Source organism: Macaca mulatta, chromosome 12 (genome assembly GCF_049350105.2).
Source record: "Macaca mulatta isolate MMU2019108-1 chromosome 12, T2T-MMU8v2.0, whole genome shotgun sequence".
Taxonomy (NCBI): domain Eukaryota; kingdom Metazoa; phylum Chordata; class Mammalia; order Primates; family Cercopithecidae; genus Macaca; species Macaca mulatta.
The window spans coordinates 121194189-121218452 of NC_133417.1; the positions used below are offsets into that span (position 1 = coordinate 121194189).

General features: G+C 43.7%; 1 protein-coding gene across 1 annotated transcript in view; it reads right to left on the reverse strand.

The window, feature by feature from the left end:
- MREG (melanoregulin) overlaps positions 1–24264 on the reverse strand; it is a 72139-nt gene that overhangs the window by 36369 nt on the left and 11506 nt on the right. The window contains exon 2 of the mRNA NM_001258073.2: positions 15944–16103. Coding sequence (NP_001245002.1) covers positions 15944–16103 — 160 coding nt within the window. The remainder of the gene's footprint in view (positions 1–15943; positions 16104–24264) is intronic.

The window sequence follows — 24264 nt, forward strand, 5'->3', positions numbered from 1 at the left end:
AATAATAATAATAATAAATGGTAAACAAAAGTATTCAATTATCTGCCCTAAATTCACTGAACCTTGTAGCTTTCCTTCTCCACTTTATAGTAAATGCATTGACAGCAAGTAAGAAGTGCATTTCTGCTTGGGCCCTACTGAGAAAAGTCACTTAACCTCTTTGGGTTTCTCACTCACTCTCTTTTAAAATAGTTTGTTTATTTCTTTTTTTTTTTTTTTTTTTTGAGACAGAATTTCGCTCTGTCACCCAGGCTGGAGTGCAGTGGCCGGATCTCAGCTCACTGCAAGCTCCGCCTCCCGGGTTTAGGCCATTCTCCTGCCTCAGACTCCCGAGTAGCTGGGACTACAGGCGCCCGCCACCTCGCCCGGCTAGTTTTTTGTATTTTTTAGTAGAGACGGGGTTTCACCGTGTTATCCAGGATGGTCTCGATCTCCTGACCTCGTGATCCGCCCGTCTCGGCCTCCCAAAGTGCTGGGATTACAGGCTTGAGCCACCGCGCCCGGCCAATAGTTTGTTTATTTCAAAAGACTGCTATGAGAAGCCAGCAAATGCTTATAGGAGGTGCCTTGACTGTATGACAGGCAGCCATCTCTGATGATCTCAGACACTCTAAGAAAAACCAAAGTCAATACTGAGTAGGTCACTGGAGGCTTGACTTGGTATTAATCCCTGGTGTTTCAAAATGTATGTCATTGACTGTGATTTTTTAAAAATAAAACCTTTGAGGCAGCTTTATGGTTTCAGTTTCCTTTCAGGCCCAGTTATTATATGCAAGATGTGGAAAAAAAGTAATAACAAACTAATGGAAAGAGCCCATTTCTGTCAGCAAATTATCCTGCACATGCCTGCCAATTAATAGGTGGCCTTCCAGAAATTTTGACTGCCACAAGCACAATACGCAGGAAACACAGAAGTGCAGCGATGTGTTGGTGTGATAGCGAGGTTCTGGATACGGAGAAAGTTGGCCAGTGTCTTGCCCTTTTCCTCCAGGCACTACATTCTCCTGGAGGGTCCCAATTTGTTGTCCATCCTTCCTATTTCACTGACCTGTCAGGACTCACAAGTTACGTTACCCTTGGCCTTCATATATCTTTCTGGGGCTCCAGGGGAAGGAGGTCAATGAGGACAGACTAGATCTAAAGAAGAGTAAAACAAGGAGGCCTGGTCATCACATCCTAGAATATGAATGCTCAGAAAACAGAGTAGAATTCAGTTACAAAAAGCTCCCCAGTCTCCTGTCCTTTCCTTTACCTTCCATGGCCAAGCAGTTTCGAGGGAGGCTCCACCAGACATCAGCCTCTTCCAGGTTTACATCCCTCATGATGACATTGAGTGGTTGTGACTGGCCCACAGTTTCAGTGCATCTACTTTATGCAGGTGTGAAAACTGATCAGTATGAAGCTGTCAGCTATTTTTCCAATGAGCAATTTGGAGGTTAACAAAAGTGATAGAGGCCGGGCACAGTGGCTCATGCCTGTAATCCCAGCACTTGGGGAGGCCAAGGTACTCGGGAGGCTGAGGCAGGAGAATCACTTGAACCCAGGAGGTAGAGGTTGCAGCGAGCCGAGATCATGCCACTGCCCTCCAGCCTGGGAAACAAAGCAAGACTCTGGCTTAAATAAAGAAGAAAAGGGAAAGGAAGGGAAGGGGAGGGGAAAGGAGGGGAAGGGAGGGGAAGGGAGGGGAAGGGAGGGGAGGGGAGGGGAGGGGAGGGGAGGGGAGGGGAGGGGAGGGGAGGGGAAGGGAAGGGAAGGGAAGGGAAGGGAAGGGAAGGGAAGGGAAGGGAAGATTAATAACAAGTGTTGGCAAAGATGTAGAGGAACTGGAACTCTTGTACCTTGCTGGTGAAAATGTAAAATGGTACAGATACTGTGGGAAACAGTATTTCAGTTCCTCAAAAAATTTAACAAATTAAATAAATTACTTAAATTAAATAATTAATAACTCATTAAATAAATTACTCTATGTTCCAACAACTCCACTTCTAGATATATGTCCAAAAGAACCAAAAGCAGGGACTCAGGCAGATATTTGTACATCCGTGTTTGCAACAGCATTACTCGCAAGAGCCAAAACATAGAAGCAACCTGAGTGTCCATCAATGGATGAATGAATAAACCAAATGTGGCATATACATGCAATGGAATATGATTCCACCTTAAAAAGGAAGGAAATTATGACGGCTGCTATGGTATGAATGAACTTTGGAAATATTACACTAAGTGAAGCGAGCTAGCTATGAAAGGACAAATACTGCATGATTCCACTTACAGTAGGTACCTAAAGTAGCCAAATTAATAGAGAAAGGAAGTAGAAAGTTGCCAGGAGCTGAGGAGTTATTGTCTAGTGTGCATAGAGTTTTAGTTTGGGAAGATGAAAAAGTTCTGGAGATGCATGGTGGTGATTGTTGCCAAAAAATATGAATGTACTCAATGCCACCAAACTACCACTTAACTTACAAATTATTAAAATAGGAAATTTTTGTTATATACATTTTAAACTAAAAAAGAAAGGTGGGCCGGGCGCGGTGGCTCAAGCCTGTAATCCCAGCACTTTGGGAGGCCGAGATGGGTGGATCACGAGGTCAGGAGATCGAGACCATCCTGGATAACACGGTGAAACCCCGTCTCTACTAAGAAATACAAAAAACTGCCGGGCGCGGTGGCTCAAGCCTGTAATCCCAGCACTTTGGGAGGCCGAGACGGGCGGATCACTAGGTCAGGAGATCGAGACCATCCTGGCTAACACGGTGAAACCCCGTCTCTACTAAAAAATACAAAAAACTAGCCGGGCGAGGTGGCGGGCGCCTGTAGTCCCAGCTACTCAGGAGGCTGAGACAGGAGAATGGCCCGAACCCGGGAGGCGGAGCTTGCAGTGAGCTGAGATCCGGCCACTGCACTCCAGCCTGGGCGACAGAGCGAGACTCCGTCTCAAAGAAAAAAAAAAAAAGAAAGGTGATCCTTGTCTAGGGCAGTCCCAGTTTATATTTTTGGCCTGGAATACTTAATATTAGCAGCCCCTCTCCTCTTACTTAAGAACTTAGGTGAGTATGTCCCAAACTGGACAACAGATAGTATAATCACTCTAAGGTTAAACCACTATTCAGTGTCATCTCATTAGAATATGGCAGAGGTATGATTCTTATCCACAAACTGTCTGATTCCAGAGACCACATTCTTCACCACCACACATCCTGCAGAATTGCTAATGACGTTGCTCCCTGGCATACATCAGGTTTGCCACTATTTATTGTGTCAGTTCTCTGACTTACATGGAGCACTGATGTGCTACCTGCTTAGTAAGAAACACTGGCCAGGCGCGGTGGCTCAAATCTGTAATCCCAACACCTTGGGAGATCGAGGCAAGTGGATCACCTGAGGTCAGGAGTTTGAGACTAGCCTGACCAATATGGCAAAACCCTGTCTCTACTAAAAATACAAAAATTAGCCAGATGTGGTGATGCATGCCTGTAATCCCAGCTACTTGGGAGGCTGAGACAGGAGAATCACTTGAACCTGGGAGGCAGAAGTTGCAGTGAGCCAAGATCACACCATTACACTCCAGCCTGGGTGACAAGAGCAAAACTCTGTCACAGCAAAACTCTGTCACAAAAAAAAAAAAGAAAGAAAGAAAGAGAGAGAGAGAAAGAAAGAAAAGAAAAGAAAGAAAGAAAGAAACACTGATTCTCTTAATGCTAACCAAAAGAAATGCTTATATTTTCCTTAAAAAGGAGAAGGGGGATGAGCGAAGAGTAGAAACATCACAGACCGATGAACACAATGTCTTCTGGTATAATCCAGTGGATTTTAGTAACTGAATGGTGCAACACCATCAGGGCCACGTGATACACAGTGCCCAAAGCAGGTAGATACAAAACCAATACCAAAACCAGTCACTCCATGAATCAGTTGACACAGGGTGAGTAATGATCAGCAAACACAGACCAGAGTGTCTACTCGAGGTAGGAAGCCAACATCTGCTTGGTAACTTTGTCTTTGACCAAAGAAGTTCCACTGAAGCTCTTTCTAAACTCACTGGAGAGCCTGGAGTACTGTGTCTAGTCATGCAGGTTTCTGGGTCACACCGAACTGAGCTGGGATCCCAATTTTCCCAGTCATTTCCTCTAACACTTTGTACCAGTGACAAAGTCTCTAATCATCTGAGTCAAAATGCCTCTTTCATAGGGTTACCATGAGGATTCAGTATTTGTCTGGAGAACATGAAGCATGCTGCTTAGCACACAGGGTAATACTCTGTAAATATTATTCTCTAGAACATAGAGTGCAAGAAACCTTGATTCTCAGATCCTAGTAAGCTTGTTTATTCTCTCCCTCCACCCTGCCCCAAATCCTCTGAACCCAAATAGTCACTAGCAAAGTAAAAGAAAGAACAAATGCATTCAATAATCCAGATAATCTGGACCTCAAAGAAAGACGCCTTCAGAGGATCCCAAAATTATCTACAGAATCGCTTCCATTTTCCAGTTATTTTGCTCCTCCATGGCTGGGGTAAAACTTGCAGTCCTATCTCTAAATGTAGCCAATGTTCACCCACTTCTGGAGAAATCAGATGGCCCCAAAAGAGTGGGCTTTGTCCAATTCTTGGGGACATGTTGAGACACAGTTTTACAGAGCCAAACTGGAATATCTGGGTTTCTGAGTGCTTAAGCATTCTGTGGCTGGCACATGATCAATTCAACCCCCATTTCCCTGTTTCTCCCACCAAATATTCCAATCAACTCTGCTTTGTTGCCTCTTTTTGTATTAGGGACATGATAGGCTAAGTGTATGACCCAGACATTGGAGAGAGCCGCTGGGAAGGTCTGTTCCTATCTTCAACATTTTTAAGGAACTGTTTACAATGTCTGGCAACACCCTAGCAGGTAGTCTTGATGTACTGGAGGCAAATACATTATAAATGAGGATCATTTATGTGTCTGCCTCTGTAGTATTAATTTTTCACTTTTATTTTTAGTTGATACGTAATACTTGTATGTATTTAGGAAGTATTGCCTCTGTAGTTTTAAAAAAAATAAAATTTAGCTGCTCCCAGGGGGTTTGGCCAAGTGTGGTTTTCAGAGATCACTCCAGCCACACAAGCATCTGATGACCATGTGGTTCCTGCTGATGAATGACAAGCAGGCAGACACATGTCATGAGAGGGATATGCATTTGTGAGCATACAATTACTTAATAGCCTTAAAGGATAAGCATAGAATTTCTGTCACTCATTATGCCAAATAAACATCACCTATTTTTGAACCAAAACAGTACTAGAAAGGGTTTATGAGAATGATCTGATAGTCAGTGTATTAGTCCATTTTCATGCTGCTGATAAAGACATACCCCAGACTGAGAAATTTACAAAAGAAAGAGGTTTAATTGGACTTACCATTCCACACGGCTGGGGAAGCCTCACAATAATGGTAGAAGGCAAGGAGGAGCAAGTCACATCTTAGATGGATGGCAGCAGGCTAAGAAGGAAAACTTGTGCAGGAAAACTCCTCTTTTTAAAACCATCAGATCTCATGACACTCATTCACTATCAAGAGAACAGCATGGGAAAGATTTGCCCCCATGATTCAATTAGCTCCCACCATGTCCGTCCCACAACATGTGGGAACTCAAGGTGAGATTTGAGTGTGGACACAGCCAAACCGTATTAGTTAGCATATATCTCCTTAATCAAAAATGTAAAAGCAGCCAGTCACTGTGGCTCATGCCTGTAATCCCAATGCTGTGGGAGGCCAAGGCAGAAGGATTGCTGTAGGCCAGGAGGTCGAGGCTATCGTGAGCTATGATTGCCCCTCATGCTGTAGCCTGGGCAACAGAACAAGACCTTGTCACCAAAAAAATAAGATAAAATAAAAATAAAAATTAAGGCTTTTTTTTAGCAGAGTCAAAATGTTAAAGCTACGTACAAACTCCTAAAGGAACTGCCAAACCATAGAAACAGGCACTAAAACAGGTCAGAGAACACTAAACGAAGTGAAGAAGGGATGGAACGAAGTAGAATGAAATATTTTGGAGGTCATCAAACAGAAGCCCGGAAAATAAGTCTTAACCAGTGGCAATCCAATGCTTATGGAAAAGCATAAGTTGGGAAACATGTGTGTTGTGCCTGGAAGCACTTCCTGAAACATGGTCACCATCCTCAGACCAAACGTAGCTGTCATCCCACTGACATGAAAATCCCTTTCATACTCACTGGCACCAACAAGACACAGAGACAGGCTTATGAGCAGACTTGGCTTATACATTTTGAAATCTGTATTGAATCACAACAATATCTGTTCCTTTCTCTCCATTTCAATCCTGATACTCATTATATATCTCTGGAGCCACAAAGCCAGATTAAAATCCTGCATCCAAACTTAGCAGCTGTGTGCCCTTGGAAAAGTTGCTTAAAATGGAAATAATAATGGTGTCTGCTTCAGTGAGTTGTTGTTAAAGAGGACACAGTTAATATAGGCAAAGTGGTTAGAACAGTGCCTGGCACTATTTTCATTATTATTAATATCTTAGAGAATAAGTTCACTCAGTATGATTATAATTATTAGATAAATAATAAGTTGTATCCATATTTCATTAACAATTATTAAGCTCCCTAGAGCAGAGCATGTTACATAAAGTACAACTACTTTAATGAAAATGAACATAAGGATAATTTAGGGACATGACTTTGAGGCTGTTTACTACTTCTTAGGCAAACATAATGTGCTTTATGGCATCATTCAACGATAAGAGCAATAATTTTTCCACTACTTAGAGGTTTGAAAATGCATCATTTCTTCTGCTGAAAGTCTGTTTTCCATCAGCTCCAGAAGGCTTATGTAAATGAAGGTGGATTCTATGAGATTTAAATAATGTTGTTTTGTATTTTTTGACACCAACTGACTTCAAGCTCATGCCTTTGTTTCATTATTTGCTCTTCTACATGTATATTTTTTCCTGACTTTTTTTCAATTTGGAATACTGTAAATTTAGCCTTAATTATTTGTGGTCCTTCCTCTACCAGCTTCAGATTCCAAGGGGAATGCAGATAATACATATACTGTCTTGAAATTATTTTTCATCATTTAGAGAATTCCAAATATGGACATTTCTAGGTCTTTTGTGCTGTTGCTACTCAAGGAAAAATATTATGTTCCATTCTTCTTAATACCTTTCTTGAGCTTCTAAATTGTATCATGCAAAATATATCTAGGGTTCCTTGTTCCTTAGTAAGTGAAATTTGATTTTCCTCCAAAACCAAAATCCTTTTTTTAAATTAAAATCTGTAACAATTTTATCCTGTGTGGAAAAGAAAATAAGCAATAGTAATAAATATGGAACTCATTCAATGTTAAAAACAACCCCCCTCTAGCTTCCCACTTTCACCTTCTAAATCAATGGTGAATTCAGTTTTCAATTATCTTGGACAAAACAACAATAATCATAAGTAGTAGTAGTCCTTGCTATAAACATCTTTACATATCAATAGCCCATAGGCATATTTTATTTTATTTTATTTTAAGCTATCTCCTACTGGAAAGAAAACATATTTTAGTTAGCTGACATATTTTCTAATTGAGTTATTTTAAAATCTCGACATTTTATTTGAAAATTTGGATTTTCAGCTTCTTTTGAAAAATTAAAAATTTCAGTATTTGTGGGCCCACATTCTCAACATGGTGAGTGGGTTCACATTCTCAACATGGCAAGCAGCTATCTAGAGTTAACAGCTGCTCCCATTAAAAGCAGTATGAGTTTCCAATGCCATTCAATATGCGGGGTGAAGGGCAGGGGGTGCCCACTTCCCTTACTGATGTTACTGCCTAGTCCCTGGAGAGATCTGAGGTTGCAACCTCTGTTCTCCATCTTGAAGTGTTTTCCCTAGTTTCGCAAGAATGAAGTGATATGGTCTGGCTGTGTCCCCACCCAAATCTCACCTTGGATTGTAATAATCCCTATATGTCAAGGGCAGGGTCAGGTGGAGATAATTGAATCATGGGGGTAGTTTCCCCCATACTGTTCCCGTAGTAGTGAGTAAGTCTCACAAGATCTAATGGTTTATAAATAGGAGTTCCCCTGCACAAGTTGTCTTGCCTGCTGCCATGTAAGACATGACTTTGCTCCTCCTTTGCCTTCTGCCATGATTGTGAGGCCTCGTCCGCCATGAGGAACTGTGAATTAATTAAACCTCCTTCCTTTATAAATTATCCAGTCTTGGATATGTCTTTACTAGCAGCATGAGAACAGACTAATATATGAAGCATTGTCACAATTCCAACATTTCAAATGTGCATACTTTGATACAACAATTCTACTGAAAAAACTATGGAAGGTCATACAAATATATATGGATGTCCACTACAACATTGCTTTCAACAGGAAAAACATTAAATCAACCTAAATATCAATAGGAACTGGTTGAATAAATGATGGTGAATCCATGCAAGAGAATACTAGAGAGTCATCTAAAGCAAAAAAGTAAATCTAAGCATATTAAAATGCAAATATGTCCAAAATATATTAAGTGGGAAAAAAGCAAAGTACAGAACAGTACATAATATATGATCCAATCTGTAGGGAAAATAAATTTCAACAATTTAGAAGAAAACATAAGCAACTTTTTTTATTTTTTTATTTTTTGAGACAAAGTCTCGCTCTCTCTCCCAGGCTACAGTGCAGTGGTACGATCCTGGCTCACTGCAACCTCTGCCTCCCAGGTTCAAGAGATTCTCCTGCCTCAGCCTGCTGAGTAGCTGGAATTACAGGCGAGCACCATCACGCCAGGCTAATTTTTGCATTTTTAGTAGAGATAGGGTTTCACCATGTTGGTCCGGCTGGTCTCAAACTCCAGACCTCATCATCCACCCACCTCAGCCTCCCAAAGTGCTGGGATTACAGGTATGAGCCACCACATCTGGCAACATAAGCAACTTTTGAAAACTACATTACTGTTACACATGTAAAAGAAGACAGTGGATGGGCACAGTGGCTCACACCTGTAACTCCAGCACTTTGGGAGGCCTAGGCAGGTAGATCACATGAGGTCAGGAGTTCGAGACCAGCTGGACCAACATGGTGAAACCCTGTCTCCACTAAAAATACAAAAATTAGCCGATAGTTAATCAAAAATTAGCTGGGTATGCTGGCACATGCCTGTAATCCCAGTTACTCTGGAGGCTGAGGCAGGAGAATCACTTGAAACCACGAGACGGAGGTTGCAGTGAGCTGAGATCACACCATTGCACTCCAGCCTGGGCAACAAGAGTGAAACTCTGTCTCAAAATAAAAACTAAAAATAAATAAAAATAAATAAAGGAAGCACGATGAAAAGGGTTATTTCTAATCATTTCATGCATAATTATCATCACATCTTCATGGTATTTATTTGAGTGCCTGTTTTGGAAACAGAGTTCCTGTTCCTCTACAGTTGAGCCTGAATTCATTTCTTAGGCAAGAGGAAGAGGTTCTGTCAAGATTGCCGAATAGGAACATATCCAGTCTGCAGCTCACAACGAGATCAATGCAGAAGACAGGTGATTTCTGCATTTCCAACTGAGGTACCTGGCTTACCTCATTGGGACTGGTTAGACAGTTGTTGCAGCCCACAGAGGGCAAGCTGAAGCAGGGTGGGGTGTTGCCTCACCAGAGAAAAGCAAGGGATCAGGGAACTCCCTCTCTTAGCCAAGGGAAGCCGTGAGGGATTGTGCTGTGAGGAAGGGTGCTCTCCAGTCCAGATACTATGCTTTTAACACAGACTTCGCAACCCACAGACCAGGAGATTCCCTTGGGTGCCTATAACACCAGGGCCCTGGGTTTCAAGCACAAAACAAGGTGACCATTTGGGCAGACACCGAGCTAGCTGCAGGAGTTTTTTTTCATACCCCAGTGGCAGTGGAACACCAGCAAGACAGAACCATTCACTCCCCCGGAAAGGCACTGAAGCCAGGAAACCAAAGGGTCTGGCTCAGCAGATCCCACTCCCACAGAGCCCAACAAGCTAAGATCCACTGGCTTGAAATTCTCGCTGCCAGCACAGCAGTCTGAAGGCAACTTGGGATGCTTGAGCTTGGTTGGGGGAGGGACGTCTGCCATTACTGAGGCTTAGGTAGGCGGTTTTTCCCTCACAGTGTACACAAAGCTGCTGGGAAGTTTGAACTGGGTGGTGCCCACCACTGTTCGGCAAAGCCGCTGTAGCCAGACTGCCTTTCTGGATTCCTCGTCTCTGGGGAGGGCCTCTCTGAAAGAAAGGCAGCAGCCCCATTCAGGGGCTTATAGATAAAACTCTCATCTCCCTAGGACAGAGCACCTGGGGGAAGGGGTGGCTATGGGCGCAGCTTCAGAAGACTTAAACGTTCCTGCCTGCTGGCTCTGAAAAGAGCAGTGGATCTCCCAGCACGGTGCTCGAGCTCTGCTAAGGGACAGACTGCCTCCTCAAGTGGGTCCCTGACCCCTCTGCCTCCTGACTGGGAGACACCTCCCAGCAGGGGTCAATGGATACCTCATACAGGAGAGCCCCTGATGGCATCTGGCTGGTGCCCCTCTGGGACAAAACTTCCAGAGGAAGGAACAGGCAGCAATCTTTGCTGTTCTACAGCCTTCACTGGTGATACCCAGGCAAACAGGTCTGGAGTGGACCTCCAGCAAACTCCAGCAGACCTGCAGCAGAGAAGCCTGACTGTTAGAAGGAAAACTAACAAACAGAAAGGAATAGCATCAACATGAATAGCATCAACATGAACAAAAAGGGCATCCACACAGAAACCCCATCCACAGGTCACCAATATCAAAGACCAAAGGTAGATAAATCCATGAAGATGAGTAAAACCAGTGCAAAAAGGCTGGAAAGTCCAAAAACCAGAATGCCTCTTCTCCTCCAAAGGATCCCAACTCCTTGCTAGCAGGGAACAAAACTGGACAGCGAATCAGTTTGACAAATTGACAGACGAAGACCTAAGAAAGTGGGTAATAACAAACTTTTCCGACTTAAAGAAGCATGTTCTAACCCAATGCAAGGAAGCTAAGAACCTGAAAAAAGGATACAGGAATTGCTAACTAGAGTAACCAGTTTAGCAAAGAACATAAATGACCTGATGGAGCTGAAAAACACAGAACAAGAACTTCATGAAGCATACACAAGTATCAATAGCCAAATCGATCAAGCAAAATAAAGGATATCAGAGATTGAAGATCAACTAAATGAAATAAAGCATGAAGACAAGATTAGAGAAAAAAGAAGGAAAAGGAATAAAGAAAACCTCCATGAAATATGGCACTATGCGAAAAGACCAAATCTACGTTTGACTAGTGTACCTGAAAGTGACAGGGAGAATGGAACCAAGTTGGAAAACACTCTGCAGGATGTTATCCAGGAGAACTTCTCCAACCTAGCAATACAGGCCAACATTCAAATTCAGGAAATACAGAGAACACCACAAAGATATTCCACGAGAAGGGCAACCCCAAGACACATAATTGTAAGATTCACCAAGGTTGAAATGAAGAAAAAAATGTTAAGGGCAGCCAGAGAGAAAGGTCGGGTTACCCACAAAGGGAAGCCCATCAGACCAACAGCAGATCTCTCTGCAGAAACCCCACAAGCCAGAAGAGAGTGGGGGCCAATATTCAACATTCTGAAAGAAAAGAATTTTCAACCCAGAATTTCATATCCAGCCAAAATAAGCTTCATAAGTGAAGGAGAAATACAATCCTTTACAGACAAGCAAATGCTGAGATTTTGTCACCACCAGGGCTGCCTTACAAGAGCTCCTGAAGGAAGCACTAAATATGGAAAGGAAAAACCGGTACCAGTCACTGCAAAAACATGCCAAATTGTAAAGACCATCAACACTACGAAGAAACTGCATCGACTAACAGGCAAAATGCCAGCTAGTATCATAATGACAGGATCAAATTCACAGAAAGCAATATTAACCTTAAATGTAAATAGGCTAAATGCCCCAATTAAAAAACACGGACTGGCAAATTGGATAAAGAGTCAAGACCCATCAGTGTGCTATATTCAGGAGACCCATCTTCTGTACAAAGACACATATAGGCTCAAAATAAAGGGATGGAGGAAGATCTACAAAGCAAATGGAAAGCAAAAAAAGCAGGGATTGCAAACCTTGTCTCTGACAAAACAAACTTTAAAGGAAAAAAGATCAAAAAAGACAAGGAAGGGAATTACACAATGGTAAAGGGGTCAATGCAACAAGAAGAGCTAACCATCCTAAATATATGTGCACCCAATACAGGAGCACCCAGATTCATAAAGCAAGTACCTAGAGACATACAAAGAGACTTAGATTCTCACACAATAATGGGAGACTTTAACACCCCACTGTCAATATTAGACAGATCAACAAGACAGAAAATTAACAAGGATATCCAGGACTTGAACTCAGCTCTGGAGCAAGCGGACCTAATAGATATCTACAGAACTCTACACCCCAAATCAACAGAATATACATTCTTATCAGCACTACATCACACTTATTCTAAAACTGACCACATACTCGGAAGTAAAACACTCCTCAGCAAATGCAAACGAACAGAAATAATAACAGTCTCTCAGACCACAATGCAATCAAATTAGAACTCAGGATTAGTAAACTCACTCAAAACCACACAACTACATGGAAACTGAACAACCTGCTCTTTAATGACTACTGGGTAAATAACAAAATTAAGGCAGAGACAAATAAGTTCTTTGAAACCAATGAAAACAAAGACACAATGTACCGGAATCTCTGGGACTCAGCTAAAGCAGTGTTTAGAGGGAAATGTATAGCACTAAATGTGCCTAGGAGAAAGCAGGAAAGACCTAAAATTGACACCCTAACCTCACAATTAAAAAACTAGAGAAGCAAGAGCAAACAAATTCAAAAGCTAGCAGAAGACAAGAAATAACTAAGATCAGAGCAGAACTGAAGGAGGTAGAGACACGAAAAAACCTTCAAAAAAAAATCAATGAATCCAGGAGCTGGTTTTTTGAAAAGATTAACAAAATAGATAGACCGCTAGCCAGACTAATAAAGAAGAAAAAAGAGAAGAATCAAATAGACACAATAAAAAATGATAAAGCTGAGATCACCACTGATCCCACAAAAATACAAACCACCCATCAGAGAATACTATAAACACCTCTATGCAAATAAACTAGAAAATCTAGAAGAAATGGATAAATTCCGGGACACACACACCCTCCCAAGACTAAATCAGGAAGAAGTTGAATCCCTGAATAGACCAATAACAAGTTCTGAAATTGAGGCAGTAATTAATAGCCTACCAACCAAAAAAAGCCCAGGACCAGACGGATTCACAGCCAAATTCTACCAGAGGTACAAAGAGGAGCTGGTACCATTCCTTCTGAAACTATTCCAATCAATAGGAAAAGAGGGAATCCTCCCTAACTCATTTTATGAGGCCAACATCATCCTGATACCAAAACCTGGCAGAGACACAACAAAAAAAGAAAAGTTCAGGCCAATATCCCTGATGAACATCAATGTGAAAATCCTCAATAAAATACTGGCAAACCAAATCCAGCAGCACATCAAAAAGCTTATTCACCACAATCAAGTCAGTTTCATCCCTGGGATGCAAGGCTGATTCAACACATGCAAATCAATAAACGTAATCCATCACATAAACAGAACCAATGACAAAAACCACATGATTATCTCAATAGATGCAGAAAAGGCCTTTGATAACATTTAACACCATTTCATGCTAAAAACTCTCAATAAACTAGGTATTGATGGAATGTATCTCAAATGCACACGTATGTTTAATGCAGCACTGTTCACAAAAGCAAAGACTTGGAACCAACCGAAATGCCCATCAATGATAGACTGCATAAAGAAAATGTGGCACATATACACCATGGAATACTATGCAGCCATAAAAATGAATGAGTTCATGTCCTTTGCAGGGACATGGATGAATGATGGTTTCCATCATTCTCAGTTACCTCTGCTCTTGAGAATGATGGAAATCATCATTCTCAGCAAACTAACACAGGAACAGAAAACCAAACACCACATGTTCTCACTCATAAGCGGGAGCTGAACTATGAGAACACAGGGACACAGCGAGAGGAACATCACAGACCTGGGTCTGTGATTGAGCAATCACAATTGATGGGTGAGTAAACCACCATGGCACGTGTATACCTATGTAACAAACCTGCACGTTCTGCACATGTATACCAGAACTTAAAGTATAATTTTTAAAAAAAAGAGGGAGAAGAGGAAGAAGGAGAGGAAGAGGAAGAAGGAGGAGGAGGAGGAGGCGGTGGCTTCTGGAAGACCCATCACACCAGGCCCAAGGATCACACAAAAAAGACACAATGGGCCACTTTAGAAGCTGTGCTTCTCGAGCGGCTTTGTAGTTCATGTTGCCTCTGCTGTCTTTTGAAAAGTAAAGATAAGTGAGCAGAAAGGTGGGAGCTCCTCCAGGGAGAGCTGCCAAATTCAGGCCAAATACCTCTTCCAGCCCCTTGCACATTTGCATGGGGCCTGGTGAGAGAGACAGAAAGAGAGAAAGGGAGAGAGACACTATACATTATTTCCATATTGCTCTTACTGCTTTGGGCAGAGTCAGGGAAGAAGAGGAAGAAAAGAGAAGAACTGACTGTTTTCACCAGCGGAAACTTTAGCTGGTTAATGTAATACAGGAGTGTAAGAATTTGTTCTTTCCACTAAAGAGAAAACAAGGCCACACATTCCCAATTATACGCTCAGAAAGGGCAGCCAGGGAATGCAGTTCTTGGCAGCAGCAGGCTTTATGACTTGCCTTCAGCATTGCCCATCACAGAGGGGATTTTGCTGGGGACATGGGCAGCCAGAGGTAGTGGGTGCTCAGTCACTAGTGGGATGCTACACAGCAGCCACTGAAGGAGTCCCAGTCCACCCTTCCCTAGGCCTCGAGAGCAGAAGCAACTGCAGGCCCTTCCCCGGCCCTGTGATTCGCATGTCTAACCCCTCCAAAGCATCCAAGTCACATCAGAATAAAAGGACTGGGACACATGGCACTTCTAAAAGTTTATCACCTCCTGCTAAAATATGTTTTTTTTTGGGGGGGGGAGATAGCAATTAATTACCAAAAATAAAGAAACCTCGATAAGGAAAAAACGAGCTCCACAGCACCTCCACCCGCCCCCCGCTGCCAACATACATACTAAACCCAACTATAAGGTTCCCTACCCTGCTCAATTCCTCTATACAAAGAAGCATGGAGTGTATATTTAGTACAGCTTCCTCCTCAGAGCTAGCTGATGAACACAGAAGTCAGAAAACCTAACTCAAACATGACTTTTGAAAGAAAGGAGAAAAAGACTACGATCCTCTTTGCTGTTTTCTCTTAACTTACAGAGTTCTCTCCTTTTTAATATTCTAGTGTTCTTAAATCAATCACTTTGGATTTAGAGTTATTGCGAGGGTTCAAGCCTTATCACAAGAAGAATCTCGAATATATAGTGGATCCACTGCTGTCTGATCAATATGCACAATTTAAGGATCTTTAAATAAGGGGAAAAAAACTAATTCAGGCTTCACTAATTCAAAATTAGTGATAAGGCAAAGTACCCTTCAAACTTCAGTCTGAATCAAGTAACTGTGGTTTAGTACACAACTGGAAAGATTAGAGATGGACGGGGTAAGCCATTTAAGATGGCAAACTATCTTCACACACTTCAACAGCATTGCCTTAATGCCTTGTGCCATTAAGGTAGGAATTAGAAATGAGCCTTATCTCTGTATCAAGCAGGTCAATCAAGACTAGCTATAATTAGCAACCAGTGATAATATATGCTGCTGAAATACCTGCCCTTCATTTCAAACATCTCATCCTTCATTCTTTTTGTTATTTCAAGCTGATCTTCTCAGGAATTACTATTTTTTGCTATACAGCATCATCTGCACACAGCAAGACTTCAAAAGGTGCTCACCTCTGAGTCTTTGGCCTGCTGATTACGAATGACTATCAAATTGTACAGGGTTCTGTCGTCATCTGCCTCTGTGTGGGACACATCATGGGGCATACTCCATAAATTCTTCTCATCATCCCTCGCCAGAGTTGCTCCAAATGAGGAATACGGATTGCTATCACTGTTGTATAAAAAAAGGAAAGATTGGGGTTTTATAATACATATAATGTTATATATCATATGCATGCAACATACAATATCAACTAAAACTTATACAATGTAATATATAAATATATTGTCAAAAAGGTCTGAATTATCTTTAATAATTAAGCATAACACAATAGAGCAGTAAAAACAAACCAAAAATACAAATAAATCACTTTAAAAAGAACAGAGAACAGATGTACCTGAGCAGAGGTAATTACTACAGTTAAATATGAAATTCAGCACTGAGTACCCCAGAAGCTAAGACAACAAAGGAAATCCAATTCTTTTTTTTTTTTTTTTTTTTTTTTTTTTTTTTGCTTTGAAACAGAGTCTCGCTTTGTCACCCAGGCTGGAGTGCAGTGGCACAACCTCAGCTCACTACAACCTCTACCTCTCAGGTTCAAGTGATTCTCCTGCCTCAGCCTACCGAGTAGCAGGGATTACAGGCGCCTCAGCTCACTACAACCTCTACCTCTCAGGTTCAAGTGATTCTCCTGCCTCAGCCTACCGAGTAGCAGGGATTACAGGCGCCTGCCACCACGCCCGGCTAATTCTTGTATTTTTCGTAAAGACAGGGTTTCACCATGTTGGTCAGGCTGGTCTTGAACTCTTGGCCTTAAGTGATCTGTCCATCTCGGCCTCCCAAAGTGCTGTGATTATAGGGGTGAGTCACTGTGCCCAGCCAGGAATAGAATTCTTGTGTGATTAAAAGAAAACGATTAACAGGAAGGGATGAACGTTTGACTGGCTCTGAGTTCAAGGAAGCACAGTAAACTTGGAGTACAATGATATATAATAGCTATAAAATTCCTTACACCAGGAAAAGTAAGTAATAAATACGCATACCCAAAGACTTTCAATAAACAAGACAGAATGTTGAGTGAGAATTTCAGCAGTCCCGTTTTGTACATTTGTTTTATGATTTATGCCTTATAAGGTGTTACCTGGGTGTGGACTTACAGAGATTAGTGACAGAGCATCACATCTGGGGCATGCCTGCACACAGCCCCAGTTAATTCTGTAACCCCCAGTTGAATTCGGGAATTCGGTGGGAAGGACAGGTAGGGTCATACCGAAGCTATTCACTTCATCTAGTAATATGTATAAAGCACTGACTACATGCTAATCACAGGGCTCAATAAAATTGTGAGCAAAACAGACATCATCCCTGCCCTTGGACCTCACTAGTATGGGAAACACATTAATGAATGATCATCTGACTATAAAATAAAAATTGTGATAAGTGCCATTAAGGGGGAGCTCAGGAGGCCGTGAGAACATATGCAAGCTGCTAAGAGAAAACCCTCACGAAGGCAGGCGTCAGGCAGGCGTCACGAAGAAGAGGTGCTGGAGCACCTCTTCTTAAAGGTTTTTCCACCTTTAAGTGGAAAAACAGGAACAGAGTTGCAGGCAAAGGAAACAGCATCTTCAAAGGCCCGGGGTGGAAGGAAACACAAAATGTTAAGATGTCAATATGGGATGCTCAGAAGTTGGCACTAAGGAAATCTTGCAACAGGAAGCAAAGTGCTAGTCCCCAGATTGGGGTTCAGCAGCAGGAACCCACCCAGCTAGGGAGGGGCTCCAGCCCTAGAGTGATGATGTACAGGTCAGACTGCCAATCACAGTCTCAAATTTTGAAAGACAGGGCCAGGCACGGTGGCTCACACCTGTGATCCCAACATTTTGGGAGGCTGAGGCAGGTGGATCACCTGAGGTCAGGAGTTCAAGACCAGCATGGCCAACATGGCAAAACCCCATCTCTACTAAAAATACAAAAATTAGCGAGGTGTGGTGACACATGCCTGTAATCCCAGCTACTTGAGAGGCTGAGGCAGGAGAATCGATTGAACTGGGGAGGCAGAGGTTGCAGTGAGCTGAGATCGCGCCATTACACTGCAGTCTGGGTGACCAGAGCGAAACTCCAGCTCACAAAAAAAAAAATAAAATAAAATAAAATAAATTGGGACAACAACCAGGGCCCACTTACAAAAACTAGGGCAAAAGGTGGGGACAGAACCTTGGAACCAAGGCTAGCAGGAGGCCAGCTACCCGAATCAGCAGGGGGTTTAGAGACTGAATGTTGAACAGTGCTCCTGAAATCCCTGTGGCTGCAGGTCAGAAGTTTAGGGTCTGGGACTGAACAAAGTACCTGGCCCTATGGGGAAAGGTGCAGATGATGGGAAATCAGACACAGCTCAAGCGCACTATGCTCAGAACCACACTGCTTTTACTGATTGATACCATAAAAGCGAGAACACAGGCAGCCCCACAGCCTGACTCTTCCTGAGAATGAGGAACCAGTGAAAGAGGAGGAAAACGATGCCTTTGGGCGCTGCCCATGTGAACGATGCCTTTGGGCGCTGCCCATGTGAACGATGCCTTTGGGCGCTGCCCATGTGAACGATGCCTTTGGGCGCTGCCCATGTAAGCATGTTAAATTCATTCATTTCATTCGTTCCATTGTTTGTTTATTCAACAAATGTGGAATAAATGCCTGCTGTATACTGAGTCCTGCGCTGGGTGCCATGGGGACATGAAGATAAATGGGACATTGTCTCTGCCCTTAACATAACTATAATGCAATGAGATCAGTACATTAAAAAAAAAAAAAAAAGCATGCACAGATTGTTGTAGGAACAAACTGGAAGAAGTGATAAGTTATGTATGATGAGAAGGAAGTTCAAGAACTAACCAGACCTGAGGACTGAACAGGCTTCCAGCAGGAAGAGAAACAAGGGCAGAGTTATTCCTCGCAGAAAGATCAGCTCAAGTCAAAGCAGTATATGGGGGCTTTGGGAGCCCACAGGATTGGGGAATCGAAGTATTCCTGCATGACTGCAGCATGTGGTGCGTGGAGCAAGGAAAATGTAGGGACATAAAGAAGAAAAGGTAATATGGGGTCAGATTAAAAGTAGTGCTGGCGTCCAAGCTTCATTCTGTGAACTGCAACATTATCAACAGGCTTTTGAGCCATGTCAGGTCTGGATTTTAGAGAAATAACTCTGGGTGAAGGAAGAACAAGAAGATGGCTTAGGAGGGTGTCACAATCAACTGTCACAGGGGGTAGGGGTAATTTTCAAGCCATGCTCTTTGAGGTCCTGGTGTCAGGGGGCCTTGGGACCACAGTGGGGCAGGAGTAGAGAAAGAGATGGGCAGGGCTTCTCTGGCAGAGATAGAAAGAACCCACAAACCAACCACAACCAGGGCAGCTTCTCCATTCAAATAGTCTTTGTTAGAGCTAGAAGGAAGGTTGTTTGAGGCACAGGAAAAATGGGGTTCTATCGCTAAACAAATACATAATTTTGAACATTCTGAAATTATGATTGAGATAAAAGTAAGTGAGGTTGAGAGTGAGGGAAATAGCAGTGAGAGTGGAAATGAGGACTGATTCCAGCAGCATCTGAGAGGGGTGACAGCAGCCCATCATGGGAGGCACAGAGGTACCAGCAAAGGTGATGCCTTTAACTGCAACGTATGGGGCAGAAGCCAAGGTTGACCTCATGAGTCTGCAGAATGTTCACGGAGATGTCAGGGACCTGGGTTTAGGAGCGAGGACAGGGCAGAGATCTAGATGTGGGAGCAATATGCAGCATTTCATGGCATCACAGAAGCAGGTCAGAGAATCAGAAGAACAGTCTTAGGGGATTAGGGGACGGAAAAGAATAGGTGAGTCCAGAAAGCGAGATCAGGCAGGACAAAGAGGAATGCCAAAGAGCAGGTGGACACCACAGAAGTGTCAATAACATGAAGGATGCTGACTCCAATTTCTTTCTGCAGCCGATGATATGCAACCACTGCATAATATATTCAGGGCTTGAGCCAAGGGCTCCTGCATTCCACCCTTCATGTTACACAAGCATGGGTCCCGGTGTCAGGACCCATCCTTTGCAGATAGGGACAAGAATACTGCAGTTCTTGACTTCTTCTGGGCCAGGCAGCCAGCTGACAGTCCCCCCAACATGAGTTCCTGGGTGGGGATCCCAGAGAAGCCACTGTCATATAACTCAGCATCCAAATGCCGTGACAGGGATGAACTCACAGTGAAGCAGCTCAGATCCTGACTACCTATGTGGATGCTCCCTGTACAAACCAGCAGGTGCCCCTGGGGGCTTGTCTCCAGGACGCACTCTCCTTGAGTCACCCAGACCTGGCACAGAGCTCCCACCAAGAGCGGCAACCATGGCTTCCAACATCACAATAAATGCACTTCTGGGGCAATGAAACCCTGGTACTTTTCCTGACATCGGTCTTCCATCTTCTCCCAGATGTGTTTCATTTCTATGTCTTGTCTCCTCAACAGGTGGGTCAGTTCCTGTAGGGCAGGGGTTGTATCCAGTTTCTCTTCTACATTTCTACATTTCTTTCCCACATCACCTAGCAGGGTCCTAGGACACAGCAGTTGCCTTAAAAGCACTTGTTGAATGCAACAAACTGCGCTGTAACTCCGAAATCTGCTGAAGGAAATCCCAGACATAACTCATGGTACCGCCTTTTAAAAATTTCCCTAAAGCAGGAGCTTTAGAAAGGAGCCAGTACGTACCTGAAAAATCAGTAAAAATAACATTAGACCATGAATAATTTAGCCACCTTTTACTTTGCTAAGCCACAATTTCTTTTCCTATTTTAAAATGACGATCTCAGCCGCCTCCCTGGCCAGTTCCCCACCCTCTCACAACCTCTCTCTCTGTCTCTCTGTCCCTCCTCTCTCTTGCTCTCTCTCACTCTCGCTTCTTTTCCTCTTTCTCTATTTCTCCTCTCCTCTCTCTAGCTGTCTCTGCATCTCTGTCTCTCCTCTCTTTCTCTCGCCTATCACATCCATCCACACACATACACGCATGACTTCAGCCAGCATAAAACACTAGCCTCTCATCCTTCATCTACAAGCCCAAGTAAAGCTCCATAGGAAGGTCAACCCCAGCCTGTTTAGAAGTGCCCATATCTCCAGAAGGTGAGTGCCTCCTGGGATCTCACCATATCTAGCCCTGCCCTAATTAGAAGCAGTGTTCCCCTAACAAGCCTCCAACTCTGCCTCGTCACTGATACTCAGGGGATGATGTAAATCAGGAAAGAGAACCAACTGCTATGCCCCTGGACGGGCAATGCCTCCCAGCAGTGGTAATCTCTGTGAGCTCCTGGGCCCTTCCCAGCAGGATCTGACCTGCTGGTGGCCACAGAGCAGCCTCCTCCACTCTGCCCCGCTCCCTCTCCAGACCCGGACCTGGCTCCTGCTTCGTTCTTATTCAGTAATTGCAAGGTTTCTTTGGGGCATAGGAAAGGTGGGGTGCCACTGTTAAATAAAGAAAGAACTTTTTTCAAAATACTGGTAAAAATGCACAGGGGCTGTGAGCTCATTCAGCAGCATCAGAAGCATCTGTGAGAGTTGGCCTGGCTCACCGGATCCTGGGTCCCGTTCTCTGGGCCTGCCCCTTTCACTCCTTCACAGCCATCAGGTCAAGGTATCAAGCCACATTGTTTTAAAACGTTTAATCCTTTGGACAGAGAAACTAGAACAGAGAGAAGCCTACAGCAAATGGCCTAAGGAGAAGCAGCTCTGGAACCTCTATGTATCCCAGACCATGAAGGGCTCTGGGGCCTGTGCCAAGAGAATGTAGTGCAAAGGCCCAGGGGTCTGGGCCTGAAAACCCCTGGGAGGACAGATAAGGGGAAACAGACCAGAAGTCAGAAGCTTCCCTTTCTCTCCCTCCCCCATATCATGAGTTCTAAAAGGCTCTAACGAAAGTGAAAGTGGTTGTTTTCCCCTGGCCACCATCTGCTGATGATAAATATTTTATTAACGTCAGGCGTTTGAGAGGTGGCTCTGAGGTTACACACTAAGCTGCTTTTACTCTCAAAAGGTAGGGTGAGAAAAGTCTCAGATTTCACCCTTAATCCCACCCAGGGGCACAAGACCCAATCAATCCAGAGTCTTTTCTTTCAACATGATCTACAGCTAAACAAGAGACAAAGGTCTGTAGGTACTAACTTCTGCCTGGGGATACGGCTGCAAAGTGCTAGTCAGCATTGAAGCCATTTACCAAGAGTTCCTCAGGATTCCTCACTACTAACAAGGACTGCATGTAAAAGACCTTGGAAGGCTCCACCAAATACAGTGCACACAGGCTGGCTGCCCACACCAGCAGTTCCAGTGACTTTACTGCTCTCCCCACAGGTCGTGTGGCAGTGGCCACTAGCTTAAGACTGAAACAGCAAGGAAAGAAAATCTCCAGTCAACAGCAGTCAATGGTCCACGCCCTTGACACTCACAGATTTTGGTCTGATTTCCTGCTAGGAAGTCGCTGGCCTGCTACCTCCCCTGGCTTCAAGAGCTTTCCCTTTTTCCCTCTATTGAGACCTCCCTGGGATGGAGAAGGTGAACCAAAGATCTTCTCCCTCTCCACCATCGCCTTCCTTCCCTCCTCGCTCTCCTTCTTTGTCTTTCCTTCAGTCCTTCCTTTCTCCCTCTCCTCTTTTCTTTCTTTCTTTTTTTTCTTTCTTCCCCCCTCTCTCTTCCTGTCCTTTCTTGGTTTCTCTCTGTCCCTCTTCTTCTCTTTCTCCCTCTCTTCTCTCTTTCTCTCCCTCTCCTCCTCTCTCTTTTTCCTTCTCTCTCATTCTCTCTTTCCTTCTCTCTCATTCTCTCTTTCCTTCTCCTTTCTCTCTTTCTATCTCTCCTTCCTTTGTTCTTTCAGATACCGGCTTTCTCTTACCTAGTTGATCCAGTGTTTAAACATGTTTTATCCCCAAGTTTATTTCTTATTTTTTTATTTATTTTTTATTTTTTGAGACAGAGTCTTGCTCTGTTGCCCAAGCTGGGGTGCGGTGGGGCGATTGTTCCATTGGTTCCAGCACTTTCCTCAGCACTTGCCACCTACACTCATGACTTCCTTCAACCCCAGAGATGTGACCTGCCTCAGTGTGAAGGAAGAAAAGCCCTGAGCACTCCTTTCCTGGCATCCCACTCTGATGTGCTCCTACCCTTTGGGCTTTCTATTCTCACACTGAGGCAGAGCCCCGTATGATGCTGCTTCACACATCTGTGCCCTGCTCTCGAGGCTTGAAGATGGTCCTTACAGGCACCCTGTGAAGCAAGCACTGTTATGTCATCCAGCTGAGGAAATACGAGGGCTGAAGAAGATAAGACCCAGTCCTCGGTGTCTCCTCTGCTTTCATTCACACCTGGTCACTTCATCTAGTGCCACGCCTTTAAACGTCATCTACATGAGGAAGATTCCTGAATCGGAATCCCCAGCTCAGTACTCTCTCCCAAATTTCAAATTTCCCATCTCCCCTGGGATGTCTCACAGACAACACAAGCTCAGTGTGGTCCTGACCAAGCACCTGATCTTCCCACTAAACCCATCCACAGGCTCCCCACTCAGACGATGGCAACTCCGTCCTTCCCATTGCTCAGGCCAAGACCCTTGACGGCATCCCCCACTCCCTCATCCCCTACATCCTATCCATCAGAAAATCCTATTGGCTCCACAATCAAAAACCATCCACCTCTACCACTACACCCTGAGCCAAGGCCTCTTACATTTTGCATAAGAATTTCTGCAGTTGTCTTTTTTACCCACCTATTTCTCTTTATTAACAGGATGGCCAAAGTGACCATTTTAATATGTAAATCAGATCATGTCATCCCTCAGCTCAAAACCTGCCAGTGGCTAACCCATTTGGCCTACGGGATAAGCCAAAGTCCTGCAGTGGTCCACAGGCCTACAGTGACAGTCCCACCACCCTGTCCTCTTCGGTGTCCTGAACCCATCAGTCACACCCTGACCCCAGGGCCTTGCACTGGCTGATCTCCATCTGCCTAGAATGTTTTTCTCCTGACAGCCACATCCTCACTCCTCCCTCTCCTGCAAGTCTTTGTTTAAACACCACCTCCTCAACAAGCCTGCCCTGACCAACCTATTTAAAATTGCAACATGCTCCCTCCCTTGCTCTACTTTTGTTTCCTACAAACTTATTTATCTCCTAGTTTACTTATTACTGTTTATTGTGCCCCCCACCACTACCACCGCCACCACTAGAATAAAAGCCACTAGGACAGGGATCTGCATCTACTTTGCTCAGTGATATATCTCAAGTGCTTAAAACAGTGCCTGGCAGGAGAATCACTTGAACTCGGGAGG